The sequence below is a fragment of the Pantherophis guttatus genome, chromosome 4 (genome assembly GCF_059756535.1).
Source record: "Pantherophis guttatus breed Tessera chromosome 4, ASM5975653v1, whole genome shotgun sequence".
NCBI lineage: Eukaryota > Metazoa > Chordata > Lepidosauria > Squamata > Colubridae > Pantherophis > Pantherophis guttatus.
Window position 1 is genome coordinate 21,484,193 of NC_142066.1, and position 23,412 is coordinate 21,507,604.

The 23,412-nt window shown below is 40.9% G+C and overlaps 1 protein-coding gene across 1 annotated transcript in view; it reads right to left on the reverse strand.

Moving 5' to 3' along the window:
* LOC117662239 (receptor-interacting serine/threonine-protein kinase 3) overlaps positions 1–23,412 on the reverse strand; it is a 39,403-nt gene that overhangs the window by 13,634 nt on the left and 2,357 nt on the right. The window contains exons 3-8 of the mRNA XM_034411557.3: positions 20,695–21,043; positions 19,277–19,437; positions 17,731–17,780; positions 8,940–9,113; positions 7,573–7,655; positions 4,748–4,907 (exon numbers count right to left, since the gene is read on the reverse strand). Coding sequence (XP_034267448.1) covers positions 4,748–4,907; positions 7,573–7,655; positions 8,940–9,113; positions 17,731–17,780; positions 19,277–19,437; positions 20,695–21,043 — 977 coding nt within the window. The remainder of the gene's footprint in view (positions 1–4,747; positions 4,908–7,572; positions 7,656–8,939; positions 9,114–17,730; positions 17,781–19,276; positions 19,438–20,694; positions 21,044–23,412) is intronic.

A 23,412-nucleotide genomic window follows, 5' to 3' on the forward strand; every position in this document is an offset into this window, starting at 1 on the left:
ACTAGGGAATTGTAATAATTGAGATACTATTAATTGTATATTGTGTTGAAAGCAGAAATGGTTAAGTTGTGGTTTGGAGGAATATATGGGGGAAATTATTTGATTTATTATTATTGGTAAATATAATTAATTGATTTGTAAGAAATTGGATTGCATGGAAATAATTGGAATATTCATGTTCATATTGATTAATATACAAAAAAGATAGTTATATAACTAATTGATTTATATTAAAATGTTGAATTTATATTAAACAACTGTAATATTACATAATTAACCAATGTGAGGATGGATATAAAAATAGATGACAATGGGAAGGGGTATAATATAGAATAGAAAGGAAAAATTGAATTTGATTAAGATTAGAGATGAGGATGAAGGATAATATTGGTTTTTTAAAAAAATAGATGAGGAATAAATATGGCAAAAAGGAAATATAGAAATTGTAAATTTAATTGAAATGACTAAACACTGTTTAAATTTGTGAACCGGCCAAATACTCTGTTCAAAGAAAATACATTGTATGTTTGTATGTGTGTTTCTAATTATTGTTATTTATTCATATTTGTTCTCTTTTATTCTGTAAAGTTTAACAATTCATTCTTTATCTTAATATCTTTATATTTGTTTGGGGTTGGCTTTCTTCCCTTTCATCTTTTTTATTGTACAGCAATCTTTCTCCTCAAACCTACCACCTCTCTCTTTTCTTTCCTTCTTACTTTCTCTTCCTCCCCCTCTTCTTCTCCTCCCTACTTCCTCTTCCTTTCTCCTTCTCCTCCTCTCTTCCTCTCTCTCTTACCCTCACTCCTACTCTAATTTCCCTTCCCTTCCTTCATCCCCCTCTATTGCTGTATCCTTTTATGCATATGGACTACTCAGAGGGCGGAAAAAGTTATTTCTGACTGGTCCTTGCACTTTTGACCAGTCGAAACTGTGACTGTCCTCACATTTTACGTTTTTGCCCTATCCTGTCACCATGGTGAAGAGAAGCAGTTGTGAAATGAGTGACACGGTTGTTAAGAATGCCGCAACTGGCACAAATGTGAGGGCGGTCATAAGTGCGAGGACTGGTCAAAAGTGTGAGGACCAGTCAGAAATGACTTTTTTCAGCCCTCTGAGTAGTCCCTATGCAGATAGCCACGCCTACCCGGTCACATGACCAGCTAGCCACGCCACCCGGTCACATGACCAGCTAGCCACGCCCACCCAGTCACATGACGAACTACCCACGCCCACCCAGTCATATGACCACCAAGCCACACACCCCAACTAAGCCACGCCCACAGAACCGGTTGTTAAAAAAATTGAATCCCACCACTGGTTGGCTCCCTATATCACCTTAAAACAAAAATCATGGATTACAACCACAATAATTAAAGTCACACAATATGCTAATCTATAAATTACAGCATTGGTCTTATCACAGTACATTTAACTATAGATTTTTTTTAGTCATGATTCCATGTACTATCACTGAGAAAAATCTATGGCTTGTCGGCACACAGTCAATTAAAAAAATACCATGAACTAGCTATAGCAATTATATATGATTTGTAAACCATAATAGCAATAGCACTTAGACTTGTATACCATTTTACAGTGCTTTTACAGCCCTCTCTAAGCAGTTTACAGAGTCATCATATTGCCCCCAACAATCTGAGTCCTCATTTTACCCATCTTGGAAGGATGGAAGGCTGAATCAACCTTGAGCCTGGTGGTATTTTAACTGCCAAACTGCAGGCAGCCGGCAGTCAGCAGAAGTAGCTTGCAGTACTGCACTCTAACCACTGCGCCACCGTAGTTCATAATGGTAGAATTCACAAAACATGACTCGAATTAACCAAGATGGCTTGATTCATACATTTTCCTAAGGCAAACCAAAGGAAACTTGTTATGGCTTTGGGTAATATGTGAATCCAGCCTATGAGAAGTACCTGGGTATTTTGCAGGCTTAGTCAAACGGTTTTTAGATATTCTTGATTCTGAAATATTAAAGTAACTGGCTTAGTAACATTTATTCACATTCACTGGATTGTCTTTGTAGATTTATAGGCTGACAGCTTTCACTTCAGTTTTTCTTTTTTTTCATTTAAGTAGCAATGTGCTTTGGTTTGCAGTGTTAGTCATAATTACTGAATCCTTTTGTCGAGATAAGCAATAGTTTACATATCTAAGACAAAAGAAGGAAATCCCATTCTACTTTACAGGCTGCATGAATCTGCCCCATTGTATAAATTATTTTGAAAAAATTACACCCCTGGAATGAACCTAGGTCCTTCCAAATAGGATTTTCATTGAAAAAATGCCTATTGTTCTCCACATAACTTTATTGTGGGATCCAGACTTCACTGCTTTCCATCCTTTTTTCACTAATACTTCCTTTTTTATTATTATTATTTACTGCAGAAAAATGGTAACAAAAAGAGGAACAGAATGAGAAATAATTCCAGTGGTCTCTTGACATTAGCCCAAAGAGTTCTAGGCCTTATAGCCCCTTCTTGATTTAGCCCAAGGATGAGGAATGATGGCCCTTTTATGACTTGTGGACTGCAATTCCTAGAATTCCTGAGGCAGCCATGTCTACAAATCATAAAGGGGCCATTGTTCCTCACCTTTGATTTTAGCACATCATGGCAAGCATTGCTGCTTTCAAAAACTGAAGACAACAGACAAGCCAGCTAATCATGGTCTCCAATGGTATAGGCAAAAGTTGCTCCAAGAAGCAAATGTTGATGGGCAGTCACAAACATACACACATACATACACACATAATCAAATGGCAAACATAGTCCATGGCAACCATATTAGGCTACAAAAATCTAAATGCTGCCACTAGATGGCAGCAAGGAGAATGGGAATCTCTAGCCGTTCACTGCCATCTAGAGGTGCTACTAATTTTTGCAGCCCAAATCTACTTTACTAATGAGGAAATGTAGGTGACTGGATGCTATTGCTGATGACATAAGCAGTTGCTTACAGAACTTCAATTAGTTACCAGGAGACGATTCTAGCAAAAAGATGTCTATTGAACCACAAGAGTCGGCAGTAACTGAGCAATCACTTTCGTTAATTAACATTCAGATGTGAAATGACGAGGACATTTGGGCAAAATGGTTGGAAACATTGAGCAAAGGGAACCTTTCGGGAAACATCTTCCCATTGTGCAATTAAACATAAATTAGGGTGTATGCTTGAATTCCAGATCAGTCTTCTATAATTGGAGCTTTTCACTTCTGTTGGACATCACTTCTCGTCATTCCAATCCAGGAAGGCCTGTGAATAATTTAAATTCAAGAGATTGGAAGGGCAAGTGTTTATAGGATGATGTGGAAATTTCTGAGACTGGCTTATAGCCAAGTTGGATCCTTTTGGGGTCAGAGGCTACAAAGAGCACTATCCTATAGGAAATGCAAAGTATGAGATGGGGATGTGTTCAGAATTCAAACCAAATATTATTGGTTACTCTACATTGGGGTATTTGTAGGAAGGATTTGGGGTAAAACCCATGATTTGGAGGCCAAATGTTGGCCATGCAATCTTGGTTTGAGGGGGAGAAAGAAGCTACAAAACTTGGAATAATACATGTGGTGGGTTGTTCCAAAGGTGCTTTTTCAGGAAGCAACTGGACTTCCTTGTTTTTTTTTCTTTTGAAGACGTTTCACTTCTCATCCAAGAAGCTTCTTCAGCTCCAACAGCTTCTTCGATCAGAGCTGAAGAAGCTTTGTGGGTGAGAAGTAAAACGTCTTCAAAAGAAAAAAAACAAGAAAATCTAGTTGCCTCCTGAAAAAGCACCTTTGGGTCAACCGTGACTTGAATGACTGAGAATCTCTACAGACATGTGGTGGCTTGTAAATCTTGGTCTAGCTAGTAAAATAGGAAGAGGTGGGATCAAAAACGGGAAAAACAAAGAGGGAATATTCTTAAGAACCCTGGTGGTAAAGTGGTTAAAGTGCAGTATTGCAGGCAAACTCTGCTCATAGTCTGGAGTTTGATCCTGATGGGGCTCAAGGTTGACTTAGCCTTCCATCCTTCCGAGATTGGGAAAATGAGGACCCAGATTGTTGGGCACAATATGTAAATAATGTTTGACATTGTAAACTGCCTAGAGAGTTCTATAAAATGCTATGGGGCAGTATATAAACCTACATGAACAGTGAAGGTGCAGTGGCTAGAATGCAGCATTGCAGGCTAACTCAATCCTGACCAGCTCAAGGTTGACTCAGACTTCCATCTTTCCATGGTCGGTAAAATGAGGACCCAGATTGTTGGAGGCAGTGCGCAGACTCTGTAAACCGCTTATATAGCAATAGCATTTAGACTTATATACCGCTTCATAGTGCTTTTACAGCCCTCTCTAAGCAGTTTACAGAGTCAGCCTATTGCCCCCAACAATCTGGGTCCTCATTTTACCCACCTCAGAAGATGGATGGCTGAGTCAACCTCGAGCCAACGAGATTTGAACTGCCGAACTGCAGCTAGCAGTCAACTGGAGTAGCCTGCAGTACTGCACTCTAACCACTGCGCCACCTTGGCTCATAAAACTGTAAAGCACTATGAAGTGGTATATAAGTCTAAGTGCTATTGCTATTGCTAAATGCTACTGTAATTAATCCTTAAGCATTCAATTTTGATCACTCAGATTTTTAAAAATAAGGCTTTTTAGCCTTTAGATCAATTTCCAGTTAATTAACTCCAGAAAAGTAGGAAAAGCTGCATGACCCACCACCCTTTTTCACATTGCACTTGCCATTTTGCACTGATGGCGTTTCTTCCAGGTGGAGAGTTTGAAAATGATCTTCCAAGCCATAGGTAGGACGAGAGAATGCTCGGTAGTCCTCAGACTTCATCGCTTCCTTGGAACTCAAGCCGGAAGGGACCTTGGCTTCTGTTCTAGAAGAATTCTGCATCTTTTGGAAGTGAAAAGAAGACAAATTGGCAAGGTGGGAAGAGGAGAGCACCCAACTAAAGTGATCTTGAATGGAGGAAGGAGATAAAATCCCTCTAGATCAGGGGTGTCAAACTCAAGGCCTGGGGGCTGAATCTGGCCTGTAGGATACTTACATCTAGCCCGTGGGGTTGTCCAGGAAACAGCGGACCGGCCCGCAGTGCCTCTACCAGTGAAAATGGAGCTCAGAAGGGCTGTGTGCAGCCTCCCAAATTTTCACTGGCAGAGGGCTGCAGAAGGCGGTCACAGCTGAAAATTGAGCTCGAGAGGACAAGGGGCAGCACTCCCGAGCTCAGTTTTTGGCGGCAGAGGGTTGCAGGAGGCCATTGGAGCCAAAAACGGAGCTCAGGAGCCTGTTTTCACTGGCAGAGCGCTCAAGCCAAGTGATGTCGAGCTGGCCATCCCCACCCTGGCCATCCCCACCCCCAAGGTCAAACACAACCCTGATGTGGCTCTCAATGAAATTGAGTTTGACACCCCTGCTCTAGATTAAGTCCCAAAAGTGCTTTTCCTAAAAGGCAACTGGACTTCCTGCCTTCAGGTGCTTTGAAAAATAAGTTGACTCCCTCCTCTTCGTGGCAGCCCCACAAATATTGGAACTCTGCCATCATTCATTTACCAATCATTTACCAATATTTGTAATATTGGTAATGCATTTTAACAAGGTAAATTAAATTTAAACGATATTTTTGCCACTGCCTGTTTTAACTCCTGAGATTTTGGGGAGAAGCGGAAAGACAGTCCCTGTTGTACAACTCAAAACTCATCTGTGGTCCGTGCCCCCCCCCCACAAAAAAAGGATAAAACTTTCTCACTGATTATCCCAAGTCAAGAAATTTTCACAGGTAATCCTTGATTTATAATCCCAGTTGGAGCCACAATTTCCGTTGCTAAACAAGGAGGTTGGTAATGAGATGCACCCAATTTTACAACGTGCAAATCATGTCAGTTAACTGGTTGTTAAGTGAATCTGCCCCTCCCCCCCATTGACTTTGCTGATCAGAAGCCAGCTGGGAAGGTCGCAAAGAGCATTCACATGACCCTGGGACTCTGTAATCATTATAAATATGTACCTACATTTTGATCGTGTGTCTGTGGGTTTGCTGCAGTGCTCATAATTTCAAGGACCTATTATAAGTCACTTTTTTCAGTACTGTTGTAAGTTCGAACGGTCACTAAAAGCAATAACACTTAGACTTATATACCGCTTTTAAGCAGCTTACAGAGTCAGCCTATTGCCCCCAATAATCAGAGTCCTCATTTTACCCACCTCGGAAGGATGAGTCAACCTTGGCCAGTGAGAATCGAACTGCTGAACTGCAGGCAGACAGAATTAGCCTGCAGTACTGCATTCTAAACAGGGACGTGGTGGCTCAGTACCTAAGATGCTGAGCTTGTCGATCAAAAGGTCAGCACTTTAGCGGTTTGAATCCCTAGTACTGCATAATGGGGTGAGCTCCTGTTACTTGTCCCAGCTTCTGCCAACCTAGCAGTTTGAAAGCATGTAAACAATGCAAGTAGGAAAATAGGGACCACCTTTGGTGGGAAGGTAACAGCGTTCCGTGCGCCTTTGGCGTTGAGTCATACCGGCCACAGGACCACGGAGACGTCTTCGGACAACGCTGGCTCTTCGGCTTTGAAAGGAAGATGAGCACCACCCCGTAGAGTCGAGAACAACTAGCATGTATGTGCGAGGGTACCTTTACCTTTATCTTTTACTGCATTCTAACCACTGCGACACCACGGCTCATAATGGTTTTAAATCAAGGATTCCCTGTACCCAGTGGTGAAATCTAATTTTTTTTTTTTACTACCAGTTCTGTGGGCGTGGTGTGGCTTGGTGGGCGTGGCAGGAGAAGGATACTGCAAAATCTTCATTCCCACCCCACTCTGGGGCCAGCCAGAGGTGGTATTTGCTGGTTGTCCGAACTACTCAAAATTTCCGCTATCGGTTCTCCAGAACCTGTCAGAACCTGCTGGATTTCACCCCTGCCTGTACCTTATCTCTCATGCTTAGTAAAACCAGGGAATATATACCCTGTCTGATGGCAATTTAAAAGTAGTCCTCAATTTACAACAGTTCATTTAGTGACTGTTCATGATACCGTATAAATGAAGAAAGTGGCTTATGGCCATTTTTCACATGGCCATTGCAGCATCCCCATGGTCACATGATATAAATTCAGACGCTTGGCAACTGACTCTCATTTATGACGGTTGCAGTGCCCCGGGGTCATGTGATCCCCTTTTGCAACTTTCTGACAAGCAAAGTCAATGGAGATTCACTTAGCAACCGTGTTACTAACTTAACAACTGCAGTGATTTGCTTAAGAACTGTAGGCCGAAAGGTTGTAATATGGGGCAAAACTCACTTGACAAAATGTCTCACTTAGCGACAGAAATTTGGGGTTCAATTGTAGTCATACGTCGAGGACTAGCTGTACTTGGTGCGTATGAGACAGAATGATTGCCTATGTAGCAAAATTACCATCCAGGAAATACAATGGCATTAAAAAAAAAAGAAAAAATTATCATGTTTGCATGGAAATACTTTGCATGACAAACTGGAGCTCTGGTGCCCTCTGGAGGCTGATCATAAGAACGCATATTTAAAATGTATTCTTTACCAAAATATCTTGGACTTCACTGACAGCTGACCTAATCTTCCACTTGTAACAGCAATACGCAACTTCCATTTCTTCTCTGCAATCTGAAAAATGGAGGAAAAACAAGAATGAGTAAAGGAATGTGGGAAGCCCCCACCCCCCACCCGAAGAATGAAATATTTTGCGGAATCTTAAAAGAGACAGAAATGGAGAAACATGCTCTTAGAGGCAAAAAACAGCCCCAATTTCCTGCATAGTAAAACAGCCTCCAGCAGATGCCTGAAATCTTAACAGATGGAGATTTTATTTCATTAAGAAAAGACTGGGCCAACCTATTCACAAACAAAACACCTTCATCTCCAGTTGATGGGATTAAGGACAGGACATGACCTTAACCCCATTCATTGAGAAAATTTGTCCATGAAGAAAGGCAGGCTAGAGGCAATAGATCACAGAATAAAATCAATTATACATTTATACAAGCTGATAATTAAGACCCATCACGAGCCTTTGTGAAACCAATCAAATGATAAAGGCACACAAAGCAAACTTCAAAATTGCAAAATACTGTAAACCAGGGGTGTCAAACACAAGGCCCGTGGGCCGGATGCAGTGATGGGTTTCAATTTTTTTTACTATCGGTTCTGTGGGTGTGGCTTGGTGGGTGTGGCAGGGGAAGGATACTGTAAAAGCTCCATTCTCTCCCCACTCCAGGGAAAGGTTACTGCAAAATCCCCATTATCTCCTGAACAACTGGCTCTTGGGAGGCAGAGAATAGATGAGTGCAGGGCCAGTCAGAGGTGGTATTCTCCAAACTACTCAAAATTTCCACTACTGGTTCTCCAGAAACTACTGAAACCCACCTCTAGCCAGATGTGGCCTGTGATGTGGTTGGATCTGGCCTGCAGAGTCAGCTTGGAAAATGTTGCTTCGGCCTGTCTACCCAATGCGAAGAGGAAACATGCCAGCAGTTTGGGGAGTGGCATTAAGCTGGCCACGCCTACCCAGTCAGCCACGCCCAGTGAGTGTCGTCAAACTGGCCATGCCCACCCAGTTGGCCATGCCTACCCAGCCCGCCATGCCTGCCCGGTCCCCTGAGGTCAATTTGTCCAGCCATTTGTTCAGACTGGTATAGGATCTCCTGTTTGTGCAGGGGATGAGACTAGAAGACCTCCAAGGTCCCTTCCAACTCTGTTATTCTGCTATTCTCTTATTTTGTTATTCATCACAGCTATTAAAATGCAGTCCACTTTAATGGTGAGCCCAAGCCAAAGTCCAGCCAAGGGAAAGATGGTGGATGCATCTCTGCTGTTGAGTATCCTGCCACTTCTTAATAAGGGGTGTTTCTTGGATTATGTGCGAGGGAAGCTACTATGCATCTCACTTACCCCGGAAGCTCGGCCTCTGGTCCTTCTCAGTAGACCAACATCTTCTCATGAGGTCAATCAAGTTTCCCAGCTTCAGCACTTGATCGACCTGCTTCTCCAGATCTTCAGTCCGTGGCCTTTGACCTCGGGGGATGTGCATCTTGATCAAGGAACTCAAGTTGGCATGGTGGAGATCTGAACAGGGAATGGAAACGGAAGCTGTTAATGGTATTTTTTTTGAAATGGAACATCACACAAGCCCTGGTATCCATACAGATTCATTAAACAACAGGGACAGACAAAAGAAATGGAAGAGCGGAGATGAAAGGAAATGACATATTTCTTGTATAGCATCACCCTTCCATCAATTCTCTCCATTGCTTTCTATCTGTGCAGACTGGTGATGTGATGTGTCTGCAGGGAGGGTCAAAAAAAAAGTCAAGAAAGTAGACATAACCATGCAATACTCCTCAGAAAATTTAAACAATATATATATGCTGTGCTGCTAATATAAACCAAATTAAACTTCCTTCCTTCCTTCATGTCACAGAATTGTCCTTTTTGGTGAAGAAAACCAGGAAATCAAACTACATTCCCAACAAATTATCATTCTGAATATTTTTTTGAGGATTCTATGGGAGTTTAAGTGAAATTAAGCAAACTTAACTTTGGAGATCATGAATATGCTTCATTGGTTTTTCCTTTCAGATAAGAATTACCAGTGCGTGAGGTTAAAGGGCATTACATGCCAAAACAACTAGACACAAAGATAGTTTCCTCCCACCTCCCCGTGCCATCACTCTGCTGAACACCAAATTTCTACAGCACTGTCTTTGACCTAAAGATTTTCATCCATGTAGAAGAGCTGTATAGCTATTATCTTCCCATCTTCTCATCTTTCCTACCACATTCTCCTACTGGTATCTTATGATTTATAACTTGTGGTTTGTATCTGATGATTAATGGTTGTAACTGATTTATGATCTATGACCTATCTAAGATAGATCCATGATCTACATACCAGTAGTGGGTTCCACTTACCTTTGCTACTGGTTCGGAACTGTGAGCGCGCACATGCACAGAGCATCTGTGATGACATCCGGGCAGGTGGGTGGAGCCTCCCGCTGTTGCCATTAACAATTCACCCAAATCAGACTTCCGGCAGCTCCGCAGGACGTTGCAGACGCTCCTTTGTGGAGCGTTAGCCCCGCGACTTTGTTAGCCACTAGAACAGCGAAAAAACAGCTGTCTAGCGGCGAAGAACCTTCCCCCCCGGGAGAAGAGGGGGAAGTGAGCAGCCAGGCGTAGGGTAGAGCTCCCTAAGAGCCCTAGAATTAATTCTGGGGCTTGAAAAGTGAGAGCTCCCCAGGAGCCTGGGAAAGCTCCAAAGCCGGGACGCCTCTCCCAAAAGGCAGAGCAAAACGCCGCGACTGCCCCGCTAGGAAATTGAAACAAATTGAGAATTGAAGCAGGAAGAACAGAGACAGGAGGCTACATAATTGCAAGTATTTATACCTCAATTCCATTGAACATTGTTTCTTTCCAAGCCTACAAGAGAGGAGCTGAAGCGGAAAGGGGGGGAAGATGGCGCTGGCTTGTTAACACAAAGAGACGAAAATGAAAGTGAAGAAGAAAGTTTTTACTGACTTGTTAATTCATTAGTGCCTTTTAGCTACCAGCCCCGCTCAAAAAAAAAATTGGACTTAATTCTGTATTTTAGACTTTGGGATTAAAAATTTAAAGATTTTCTGGATTTTCTTCACTGGTTTTATGACTTGATTCTGAGACTAAAATGGCTTCAAAGCAGATAAAATCTGGGTTGCCTAAAGCAGGGAGTGCGGGAAGTTCCCCCGCCCAGACTACCAAGCTGCAAGCTTTATTGCCCCTAGCGGATACACAAGCTCAATCACAACCATAATCACAAGCACAAACATTAACACTCAAGATGTTTCAGGAAGCTATGAAAGAAATTAAAAAAGGATTTAAAGAAGATATTGCATGTGCATTTAAAGGAGTCTCAGATCAAATGGAAGAAATGAAGGACATAATTAAGACAAGAAATAAACATATAAGGGAAGACATAGTTGTTGCACTCCAGGGACTGGCAAAGCATGTTAATTATGTAGAGGATAGAGTTGAAGAGATTGCTCAAGCTAATGAGATTCTGGACGGTAAATTTGAGGAAACACAAATCAAGATTGATATAACAGAAGCTGAAGTGATGTTGACACAATATAAGATGATGGAATTTACTGTAAGAATAAGAGGCTTGAAAGAAGATCCTAAAGAGAACTTGAAAGAGATCTTTGTGGAAGCTCTGGCACAGTTTACAGGAGAGTCCAGAGAACTTGAATGGCAAATTGATCAGTCCTATCGCGTTAACTCATGGATAGCCAGACAAAGGAAATTACCAAGAGATGTTGTAATCTACTTTGTTACCAGAAGGATTAGAAATGAGATCTTACAAGCCTCCTACAAAAACAAGTTACAAGTGGCAGGACAAGAAGTGGCAGTATTCAAAGAAATACCACCTAAAATGTTGAAATCCAAGAAAGAGTATGCATTTCTGGCAGATGAATTTAGAAATTGACAGATACAATACAGATGGGAAGTTCCAGTCGGATTAGTGGTGAACTATGCAGGAGAGCGATATCGCCTTAATACAACTTGGAAAGCAAGAGATTTCTACACTAACATACTAAAGGCTGGATACCCACCATCTGTGGGAGTTAAAAAAAATAAGAGATGTAACAGAAGGGAGGAAAGAGGATCTGCAGAAGCAAGCAGAAGGTGGAGCTATGAGTATGCAGGATGAATCACTGCAACTTTCAAGTGCTGTCCAAGCATGGGATATAGTTGAAAAACAAGAAGTTAAAGATCAAAGACAAACCAGAGCAGTTACTAAACGTAAAGAACAAGAATTAAAAATGTTACAAGAGCAGGCTTTATTACAAGAAAATGTGGGAGGGGCAAGACCGAAAAAAAAATTCCAAGAGGATTACCAAGCGGCTCTTGCCAAGCTTCGAGACTCTGAAGATGGCTTCTAGGTTTTTAACCTGGAATGTCAATGGTTTAAATTCACCACAAAAAAGGAAGAAAATATTTCACCATCTAAGACAATTTAAAAATGATATAATATGCCTGCAGGAAACACGTATAAGGATAACTGATCAAAAATATTTAATAAATGCAAAATTGGGAACACATTTTGTTGTGTCTGCCCCGGAAAAAAAGAATCGAATAGTGATCTATCTGAAAAGAGACTTGACGGCTAAATTAGTTGAAGCAGATCAACAAGGAAGATATTTGGCAATTGAGTTACTGATAGAAGGGAAGAAGACACTTTTAATGGGGATATATGCACCCAACCAACAACAAGAAAAGTTTTATAAATTGATACATACAAAATTATTACACTGGGACTATAATTCATGCATGCTGATGGGGGATTGGAATGGAGTAATAGACCCCAATATTGATAAGAAAAGACTTTTACAATCTACTAAATTGCGAGCAAGACTGCCTAAATCTTTTTTCAATATGATGGAGGATATGGAATTAAGAGATATTTGGTGTGAACGGAATCACAAAAAACAAGATTTTACATTTTTTTCAGATAGACATCAATCTTTTTCAAGAATTGATTTTATATTAATTACAAATGATTTTTTTTCCAGGGTAAAGAAGACAAAGATTTGCCCCAGAACTTTAAGGGTTCATAGTCCAGTTTAGATGGAACTGGAGTGTGGGGAAAGGTCTAGGAGATCTTGGCGGTTAAATGAAAATCTTTTTAGATATGAGAAAAATGTAATAGAATGTAAAAAGTTAATGAAGGAATTTTTTCTTTTCAATATGAATAAGGGAACATCTATGGATATGGGATGGGATGCTAGTAGAGCATACATGAGAGGAGTTTTGATAAATATGAACAATGCATATAGGCGTAGACAGATGGAAAAAAGGAGGGAATTAGAAGAAGAGATTAAGAAAAAAAAAGGTGTTAATACATAACCCAGGAGACAAGAAAACTAAAGAGGAGATTACCCTATTACGAGGGCAGTTTAATATGATGCTCTCAGATCAAGTGGCAACTAATTTACAATATGCTAAACACAATACCTTTTGTAATGCAAATAAACCAGGTAGATGGTTGGCATATATGCTGAAGAAAAAACAAAAATCTCATACCATAGAGAAAATAGATCATAAAGGTAAAGAGGTTTATCACCAAAATATGATTAAAAAGGCATTTTTAGAATTTTAAATAAGATTGTATATTGCAGATAAAATACAAGGTGTAGATATAGAGAGATATTTGGATAGACAGAATATTCCTATAGTCACAGAGGAACAAAGAGAACAGTTGAAACAATTAATAACAGAGGAGGAGATCCTCTTAGCAATTAATTGAAAACTGGCAAGGCTCCTGGTACGGATGGATTGATGGCTGTGTATTATAAATATCTACAACTGGAAATGGTTGTACCTCTTAAAGAATTATTTAACAGAATACAGTTGGGAGAAGGGGTACCACCTTCATGGAAAACAGCCTTTATTTCATTAATTCCAAAAGAAGATCAAGATTTGACACACCCAAAGAATTATAGACCTATATCATTATTGAATACAGATTATAAGATATTTGCTAAAATATTGGCAAATAGGTTAATGTCAGTAATGCAAAAAATGATTTATGCTGATCAATCTGGTTTTATACAAGGGAGGCAAATGAAAAATAATGTAAGACAAATTGTTGATATATTGGAATATTTGGAAAGGAACAACCAAATCCCTGCAGTGCTTATATTTTTAGATGCAGAAAAAGCTTTTGATTGATTGGATTGGCAATTTTTATTGAGAGTAGTTCACAGGATGCAATTGGGGAATTGCTTTATGCACTCTATAAAAGCAATATATCAAGAACAGACAGCTCAGATAATTGTTAATGGCAGTTTAACAGAAACTTTCAAAATTGAAAAAGGTACGAGAAAGGGATGCCCCTTATCGCCATTATTATTTATATTAACTTTAGAACTGTTGTTGAATAGAATATGTAATATAGATGAGATAGAGGGAATTAAAGTTAGAGATTATGAATATAAAGTACGGGCATTTGCAGACGATTTGGTTGTGACCTTAACTCAACCAGTGGAATCAGCAAAGGTTCTGATGGATATAATTAAACAGTATGGTCAAGTGTCTGGGTTTAAAATAAACGTTGGAAAAACAAAGATGATAGTTAAAAATATGACAATAAATCAAAAAGAGGAGCTACAAAGGGTAATGGGATGTGAAATAGTTAAAAAAGTTAAATACCTAGGTGTTCATATTGCACCTTCTAATGGGAAACTGTATAAATATAATTATGAGTTGTTATGGCATAAAATACAAATTGAAATGGATAAATGGAAAAAATTACAATTGTCCTTGTTAGGTAGAATAGCAGTTATAAAAATGAATGTTTTACCTAAGTTTTTATTCCTCTTTCAAATGATACCAATACTAAAAAAGGATGCCAACCTGGAAGAATGGCAGAAAGGTATTAATAAATTTGTATGGCAAGGTAAGAAACCAAGGATAAAACTGAAAATAATGCAGGATATACGAGAAAGAGGGGGGCTGAAAATGCCCAATTTTAAATTATATTATGAAGCAGCTGTCTTATCAGCAATTAGTGATTGGATTAAACAAATGGAAGAATTCTGAACACTGAAGGGCATGATTTGGTTTATGGTTGGCATGCTTACTTAGTGTATGATAAAAAGGTGGATAGAGCATTTAAGAGCCATATATTGAGGAATGCTTTACTGCGTGTCTGGAAGAAATATCAATATAAATTAAATGAAAAGATGCCTATATGGACAGTACCCAGGCACGCAATAGAGAACATGAGTATAGAAAGCAGACAGGATGTAATTACATATACAGATATTCTTAATATGGAGGGAGGTATATTAAAATTAAAACCTTTGAATGTGTTGAAAGAGGAGAAAATAATTCAAACTTGGTTTCAGTATGTACAACTTCAAGCCAGATGGAGAAAAGATCAGAAAATTGGTATTATACAAAGCGATGAAAATTTAATAAAACAAACTAGAGACCAAAGTTCATTGCATATAAAAAGATTGTATAATATATTGATAGAGATAGACTCGGAAACAGAGCTAGTTAAAGATTGTATGATAAAATGGGCGCAGAATTTTGAGGAACCAATAATGATGGAAACATGGGAAAAAATATGGGTAAGAAATATGAAATTTACACAAGCGCAAAACTTAAGGGAGAATTTTTATAAAATGTTTTATAGATGGCATTTAGATCCAAAAACCTATCTTGTATGTACCCGAATGTACAACCAAATTGTTGGAGATGTGATTGTGAGGATGCTACATACTTCCATATTTGGTGGACATGTAAAAAGGTTAAAGCGTTCTGGATAAAAATTTGGTGGATTTTACAAAACATTCTTAAAAAGAGGTTAAAATTTACACCACAGTTGTTTCTGCTGGGTATAGTTACGGATTATAAGGTTATAGAGACTAATTTGATTTTGAATTTAATAACTGCAGCAAGATTGTTGGTGGCACAATATTGGAAGAAGCAAGATCTACCTACAATCCAAGAATGGACAATGAAAGTAACAAACCTAGCAGAGATGGCAAAAGTCTCGGCGTACTTGAAGGAACATTCAAATGAAAGATACTTAAGGGACTGGAGAAGATGGCTAGATTATATCCAAAGCAAACACCGGAATAAGAAGTTGCAGATAGGATATGAATAAATATGTAGATATTTGGTGTGTTTTTAGGTAATTAAGTTAGCAGGGTAATTAGGGAATTGAAGGAATAAGAGATGCTGAATGTTATAATTATTTAGATTAGGATGGATTATGTTTGTTGAATGTTATACCCTGTAATTTGTTCTGGGAAGAGGAGGGGGGGAGGTGGGCGGATGGGAAGGGGAAGGGGTGGGGGGAGGGGTGGGGGGGTATGGGAGGGGAGGGGGTGGGGGTGGTAGGGAAGGGGGGGAATATGTAAACCTTCTGTAAAAGTTTTTAATAAAAAAAAACAATTCACCCGAACCGGGGCGAACCAGTAGAAACCCATCACTGCTACATATCTTGTTGCTTGTATGTATACTGAGAGCTTAGGCACAGATTCCTTGTGTGTCCAATCATACTTGGTCAATAAAGACCTATTCTATTCTATTCTATTCTATTCTATTCTATTCTATTCTATTCTATTCTATTCTATTCTATTCTATTCTATTCCACTCACTCCTCTCCTCTCCTCTCCTCTCCTCTCCTCTCCTCTCCTCTCCTCTCCTCCTCTATTCTATCTCTACTCTACTCTACTCTGTTGAAAATCCATTTTTTAAAATTTGAACTTAATTAAAGAAAATATGGTTGCTTCCCAAGTCCAAAAGCTTTCCCCTTAGTCACATTAAGCATTCAAATATGTTGAATGTTGGTAATTGTTATTGCTGGTAAAGGTTGGTAATTTTTAAAAGGGCTTTGTTGCCATAGCTGAAATGCTATATTTTGTGGATCTCAATCCTAAATAATGCTGTTTGACCTAGCCAGAGCATCTGCCTATTTCCTTTTCATTGTTGGACAAATTGAATAACATGAATACTACTTCTTATAATCATGCTTTAACGGCATGTGAGAATGACAGGGAAGAAATACTATGAAGGGAACAATCAGATAAGGAGAGGGGCGAGCCCTCAGCTGCATAATGGACAGAGAAAGTAACTCAGAAATGACCTTCCCTAACTTCTCAAGCTATAAAAGAGATAGTGGTAGATTTGTACTATCAGATTGGCAGGATTTGGTTACTGTAGCCTTACAATGACACAGGAATAGCCTGTTGTGACCTAGGCTTCCTGAGTCATTAAAACACACGAGTAGTCCCAAAAACCTCTTTTATTGCAACAGCTGTGAATTATGTTCATTCACAGCTGAGTCCCAATTAGTTGCAAAAAGTCCTTCAGAAGAAGTCCTTTAGAATAATCACCAACCTTTCTCTCCCTTGACACACTGCCAAAGATCTACTTGGCAAAGCCACACGGAGTCCAGAATCAAACAGAGATGCCGACTGGGAACAGAATTAACAATGTTGCTTTCCTGCAAAGGGCCCACGTGCCTTTGCTCCTCTTTTAAGCCTTATGGGAGGGACCAATCATCTCCAGACCTTACTCCTGAGTTGTCCCTTTTGTTTTAACTGTTCGTGCCTTCTGGCAGCTCTGCGCATGCATGCACTAGGAACAGTCTCCTCCTGTTCCTCTGCCTCTCTGCTGTCCGACTCTGGAGGCTCCGGAGTCCGTGAATCACTTCCAGATGGCCCTGGCCCCATCTCTGCCTCCAATGCAAAATCCTTGTCCGGGCCTTCCCCAGACTCCAGGACTGGCCCATGTTCTGCCCCAGCCTCCTCACTGTCCAACTCAGCTGCCAGCTCTGCGGGCTGCTGGCAGACCACAACATAGCCATCTGATCTCTTTCATATCTGGTCTACCTATGAAAGATTAAAAGACCTGAGGTGGCGCAGTGGTTAGAGTACAGTACTGCATGCTTCTTCAGTTGACTGCTAGCTGCAGTTCAGTAGTTCAAATCTCACCAGCTCAAAATTGACTCAGCCTTCCATTCTTCCGAGGTCAGTAAAACGAGGACTCAGATTGTTGGGGGCAATAAAATGATTCTGTAAATCGCTTAGAGAGGGCTGTAAAGCACTGTGAAGCAGTATATAAGTCTAAGTGCTAGTGCTATACATGTGAAATTTTGCATAAACAGAAAGCAAAGCGAAGCATGACTTACTGTGGTAAGGTTCTTGGTTACTTAACACTGACCACATCAGGATTCCATAACTGAAAAGTAAAAGGAAGTAGATCAGATTTCCTGGTGGTCTCCCGTCCAAGAATTAATGACAGTTGAGCCCATATTGTCCATTCAGTTTGTACCATGTTTCCCCACAAATAAGACCCTGTCTTATATTTTTTTTGAACCCCAAAATAAGCGCTTGGCCTTATTGCCATGCACTCAAAAGCCCAATTGGGTTTATTATCATGGGATGTCTTATTTTGGGGAAAACAGGGTAGGTGTTCTTTTCTCTATTAGTTTAACTTTATATTCAGCCAAAAGAATGGAAGGAAATAGAATAAATGGGCTGATCATAAAAAGAAAAACTTCCAGGTTACAGAAAGCCAGTTTTAGGAAAATAAAATGGAGACACAGGAATGGATCTCAGCAAGATTTTCTGCTTTCAAATGGGAATCAGTTCCAAACCAACCTTAGCTCCAAGGTGTGCACATGGATTTAACATCCCTTATTTGACCCTAGAAGCAGTGGTGGGATTCAGCCAGTGGTGAAATTCATTTTTTTTTTTTACTATCACTTCTTTGGGCATGGCTTGGTGGGTGTGGCTTGGTGGGTGTGGCTTGGTGGGCATGGCAGGGGAAGGATACTGCAAAATCTCCATTCCCACCCCACTCCAGGGGAAGAATACTGCAAAATCTCCATTCCCACCCCACTCCAGGGGAAGGATACTGCAAAATCCCCATTCCCTCCCCACTCCTGGGGGAAGGATATTGCAAAATCTCCATTCCCACACCACTCTGGGGCCAGCCAGAGGTGGTATTTGTTGGTTCTCTGAACTACTCCAAATTTCTACTACCGGTTCTCCAGAAACTGTCAGAACCTGCTGAACTTCACCCCTGGATTCAGCCAGTTCGGGCCAGTTCAGGTGAATTGCTGGCTGGTCCTCCCTTCCAGGAGTCCTCACGTGCCCCATTTTGGCTCCCAGGTAAGTGCAGGGAGGCCTCCTAGGTCCAAAACAGGGTCCAGGGGTTTGTGGCGTGCCCTCCTACAGCCCGTTTTCTCTACCAGGAGGCTTCAGGGAGGCCTACTAGGCCCAAAATGGGGTGTGGGGTGGCGTGTCCCCCCTGTGGCCTTTTAGATGGGTTCAGGAAGCTGAATGCTGCCTGTCACATCCCCTGGCCATGGCCACCATGGCCATGCCACCCAGCGGGTCAGAACTAGTTGTTAAACTGAGCCTTGGTAGTACAGGGGTTTAAGGCACCCTGTTATTAAGCTTATTAAGACCAGCTGCCTGCAATTACTGCAGGGTTCGAATCTCGCCAAGGCTCAAGGTTGACTCAGCCTTCCATCCTTTCTAAGGTAGGTAAATTGAGGACCCAGTTTGTGGGGGCAATAAGCTGACTTTGTATAAATATACAAAAGGATGAAGGCTATTGCTGAGCACATTGTAAGCCGCCCTGAGTCTTCGGAGAAGGGCGGCATATAAATCAAATTTTAAAAAAAAATTATTTGAATCCCACCATTGCCTAGAGGCAATCCAGCTCACCTGTAGACATCCGTGCTGGGGGCTGGCTTGTAATGGAAATCGACAAAGGATTCAGGAGGCATGAACTCCAGGGTCCCACCACAGGTGTCCTCTTCCCCAGAACTGAGGTTATATTGCTGGGTCGTTCCTCGCCTGAACTTGGATAAGCCAAAATCCGATACCTGAGCCAGAAGTGGGGATGGGACATAAGAAGCAGTCAGCAAACGCCATGCATACAAGTTACAAACAAAGTTAAATCATCATCACACAGCTTAGAACAGTCTTCTATTTTTCTCCAGCCATCTGCTGATTCAAAAGCTATGGATGTACATTTTCAATCAACATAATACTAATGAGCCACTAAATGAAGATGCTGGTACATATTTACTGAATGATCGTGCAGATGCTGCAACGGTTATAAGTGTGAAGAACGGTCATAAGTCACTTTTTTTCAGTGTTGTTGTAACTTTGAACTGTCACTAAATGAATTATTTTCTAGGAAGCCTCCCCACCCCTTCTAGGAGAATGAAATGTTTTGGGAAATATTAAAAAGGCAAGATAAAATATTTCCCCTAAAGGAGAAATACAAAATCTTAAGGGAGATAGAAACCAGCCCCAGTTTCCCTGCCCTAAACAGAAACTGAGGAGGCCAGCTTTTAGAAATGCAGATTTGATAATCCATTCAGAAAGACTAAATCAGGACAGAAACTCAGATAAGCAACGAACAAAAGATTGACAAAATTAGCTCAGCAAGTATCTAGGATTTGCATTTCCTCTTTTGCCTATAGAGCCAACTATGACCCCTACATGAGCCCATAGGAATCTGACAACAGCCGATAGAATATTAAAGGACATGTTCTTGCATAAGAACAGGAAGCTCAAATACAAAGCCCAAAGAAGATATAAAACCCACCTACTCTCAACTCCATTTTGTCAGCTACCCAGAACTACAAACCCTGGTGGTTCTGTTTCATCAATAAATGGACCTTCTTTCGAATCAGCCTCCAGCCTCCATTTTGTTTCCAGTGTCTTTCTCCAGTTTGGAACTGAACCAGATGGATTTTCCTTCCAACAGTTTGTAAGTCAAGGACTACCTGTAGCAGTAGTGGGTTTCTACCAGTTCGCCCCAGTTCTGGCAAACCTGTAGCAGCAGTGGTGGGAGGCTCTGCCCACCCACCCGGATGTCATCACGGACACTGGGCATGCGCAGAGGGTCCTGCACATGTGCAGAAGTGCCACGCATGAGCAAAGCGAGCACACATACCATTCACAGTTCCGAACTGGTAGCGAAGGTAAGTGAAACCCACTACTGACCTGTAATAGATTCTTAAAATGGGCAATGATTCCCATTGGAATAATTCCAAATACAAATTCTGTCACTGTGCAATTCTGGGGGAGCTAACAGCTTTAGAATAACAAAGAGAAGTGGGAAAACTCACCCGGACATGCAGTTCCCCATCAAGTAAGATGTTGCTAGGCTTGAGATCCAGATGTAACAATGGAGGATTGAGGTTATGCAAGAAATTCATAGCCAGGGCTATCTCGTACAGGATGCGGAAACGCAGGGCCCAAGGCATGGAGGGGACCTGACAGATTAAATTGGACAAGTTACCGTTCTCCATGTATTCCATCACCAAGCCCAAGCTGGGCACTGTGCCTGACACCAAGGCAGCATCTGTCTGCATTTTGCCTACAAAGAGGCCGTAGAGTCGTAGGATGTAGTTGAAGCGGGCTTTGTCCATGGCTCGGGCTTCATTCAAAAGTTCCTCTCGAGTGAAGGAAGAATTCCTGCAGGAGGTATAGGAATTTCAATTCTGTTGGAGGATAATTGTGGGTGTAATGAAAACAGGGTGATGCTAAGGAATACTATGTTTTCCCAAAAATAAGACCAGGTCTTATATTAATTTTTGCTCTAAAAGATGCATTAGGGCTTTTTTTCTGGTTAGGTCTTATTTTGGGGAAAATACGGTACTAAATGCATCCATCTGGCGGACAATCTTAACTGGGACTTATTTTGGGGATAGGGCTTATATTACGAGCATCCTGAAAAATCATGCTAGGACTTATTTTCCGGTTGGGTCTTATTTTCGGGGAAACAGGGTAGCAGAGTTAAGTTAGCTATTAATTGAGTTACTTATTAATTGAGGACTTGCAGAAAAGATTTCAAGATGGAAATCAGCCCTCCAGTGTAGGCCAGGTTGAGAAGCAGGTGCAGTAGGAACTCCAATAATGCTATTTAGAAGATAGAATAGAATGAGCTGGAAGGGACCTTGGAGGTCTTCTAGTCCAGCCCTCTGCTCAAGCAGGAGAACCTACCATTTGAGATAACTGACTGTCTAGATTCTTCGTAAAAACATCCAGTGATGGATGCCCACAATTTCTAAAGTCAAGTTTTTCCTCTGATTAATTGTCCTCACTGTTAGGAAGTTTCTTCTTAATTCCAGGTTGCTTCTCTCTTTGATTAATTTAAAATATCCTTTGGAGGATATTTTGACCCCCTCTTCTTTGTGGCAGCCTCTCAAATACTGGACTACTGCTATCATGTCACCCCTAATTCTTCTTCTCTTTAGACCAGCCAAACCCAAATCATTACAGCCTTTTTTCATATGTTTTAGTCTCCAGGCCTTTGATCATCTTAGTTGCTCTTCTCTGAACTTTTTCCAAACCATCAACATCTTTTTTGTAATATGGTGACCAACGTTGTTGTTGTTCAGTAATAGAATCTTGAAATATCCACAAGTTTTTCTCTATCCCATTTTACTACTAATCAAAATTAAGTTGGGGTTATTTTGAGGTTTTTTTCCCCTCACATTCCCTTCATTCCCAGGCCTTACATCTTTTCTGTAAGGCCCAGTGGTGAAATGTAAAATTTGTTACTACCAGTTCTGTGGGCGTGGCTTGTTGGGGGGGAGGTTAATATGGCTGAGTGGGCATGGCCAACTTTTTTTTTTTAACTTTTTAAAACATTTCAGCTGAAGAGTTTGTAAAAAAAAGTGCTTTTAAAGCCTCTGACGATCCCAGCTGACTTGCCTGATCGGCAGAGGCTTTTTTTCCTTTTAAAAACATTTTTTCTATAACCTCTTCGGCTGAAGAGATTGTAAAAAAAATGCATTTAAAAGCCTCTGATGATTCCAGCTGAGTGCACGATCATCAGAGGCTTTTTTTTTTACTTTTAAAAGCATTTTTTCAGCCAAAGAGGTTGTAGAAAAATGCTTTAATTTTTTTTTAAAAAGCCTCTGATGATTGTGCGGCTCAGCTGGGCAATGTGGGGGGGCAGGGATTTTTGCTATGAGTTCTCCAAACCACCCGTCTCCATCGCTACCGGATCGGGTGATCCGGTCTGAACCGGGAGCATTTCACCCCTGGTAAGGCCTCCTATCAAAGTTTGGAACTTCCTTGTCCCCTTAACTCATCCCTTCTGGCTATATTCCTTTATATGAGATGGGGTTCATAAAGAAGTAATAATTAAAATGCCAAATTGGGAAACCTGGAATTCTGATTGCTGATAGCACCCTGATAGCATTTATTACTGGGACAACTGTCCTCTTTTTGTGCCTCTTGGAGAAGGCATCGAAGTCATCTAATCTACTGTTCTAAATCATCTAATCTACTGTAAATCATCTAGTCATTCCAAATCATCTAATTTAATCTACCCGTGCTAAACTAATCTTTTAGAATTAATGAGCTGGAAGGGGCCTTGAAGGTCTTCTAGTCTAGCCTCCTGCTCAAGCAGGAGAACCTATACTGTTTCAGATGAGTGACTGTCTAGAATCTTCTTAAAAACATCCAGTGAGGGAGCACCAGTAGTGGTTTTCACTTACCTTCACTACCGGTTCGGAACTGTGAGCTCATGCGCGGTGCTTCCACTCATGCACAGAACCACTCACGCACAGAGCTCATGCACAGAGCATCCATGATGACGTCCGGGCGGTTGGCGGAGCCTCCTGCGGCCACCACTACCAGTTCACACAAACCAGGGCGAACCGGTAGAAACCCACCACTGGGGAGCACCCATGATTTCTGGAAGCAAGCTGTTCCATTGGTTAATTGTCCTCACTGTCAGGAAGTTTCTCCTTAATTCCAGGTTGCTCCTCTCTTTGATTAGTTTCCAACCATTGTTTCTTGTCCTGCCCTCTTGTGTTTTCTAAAATAAATTG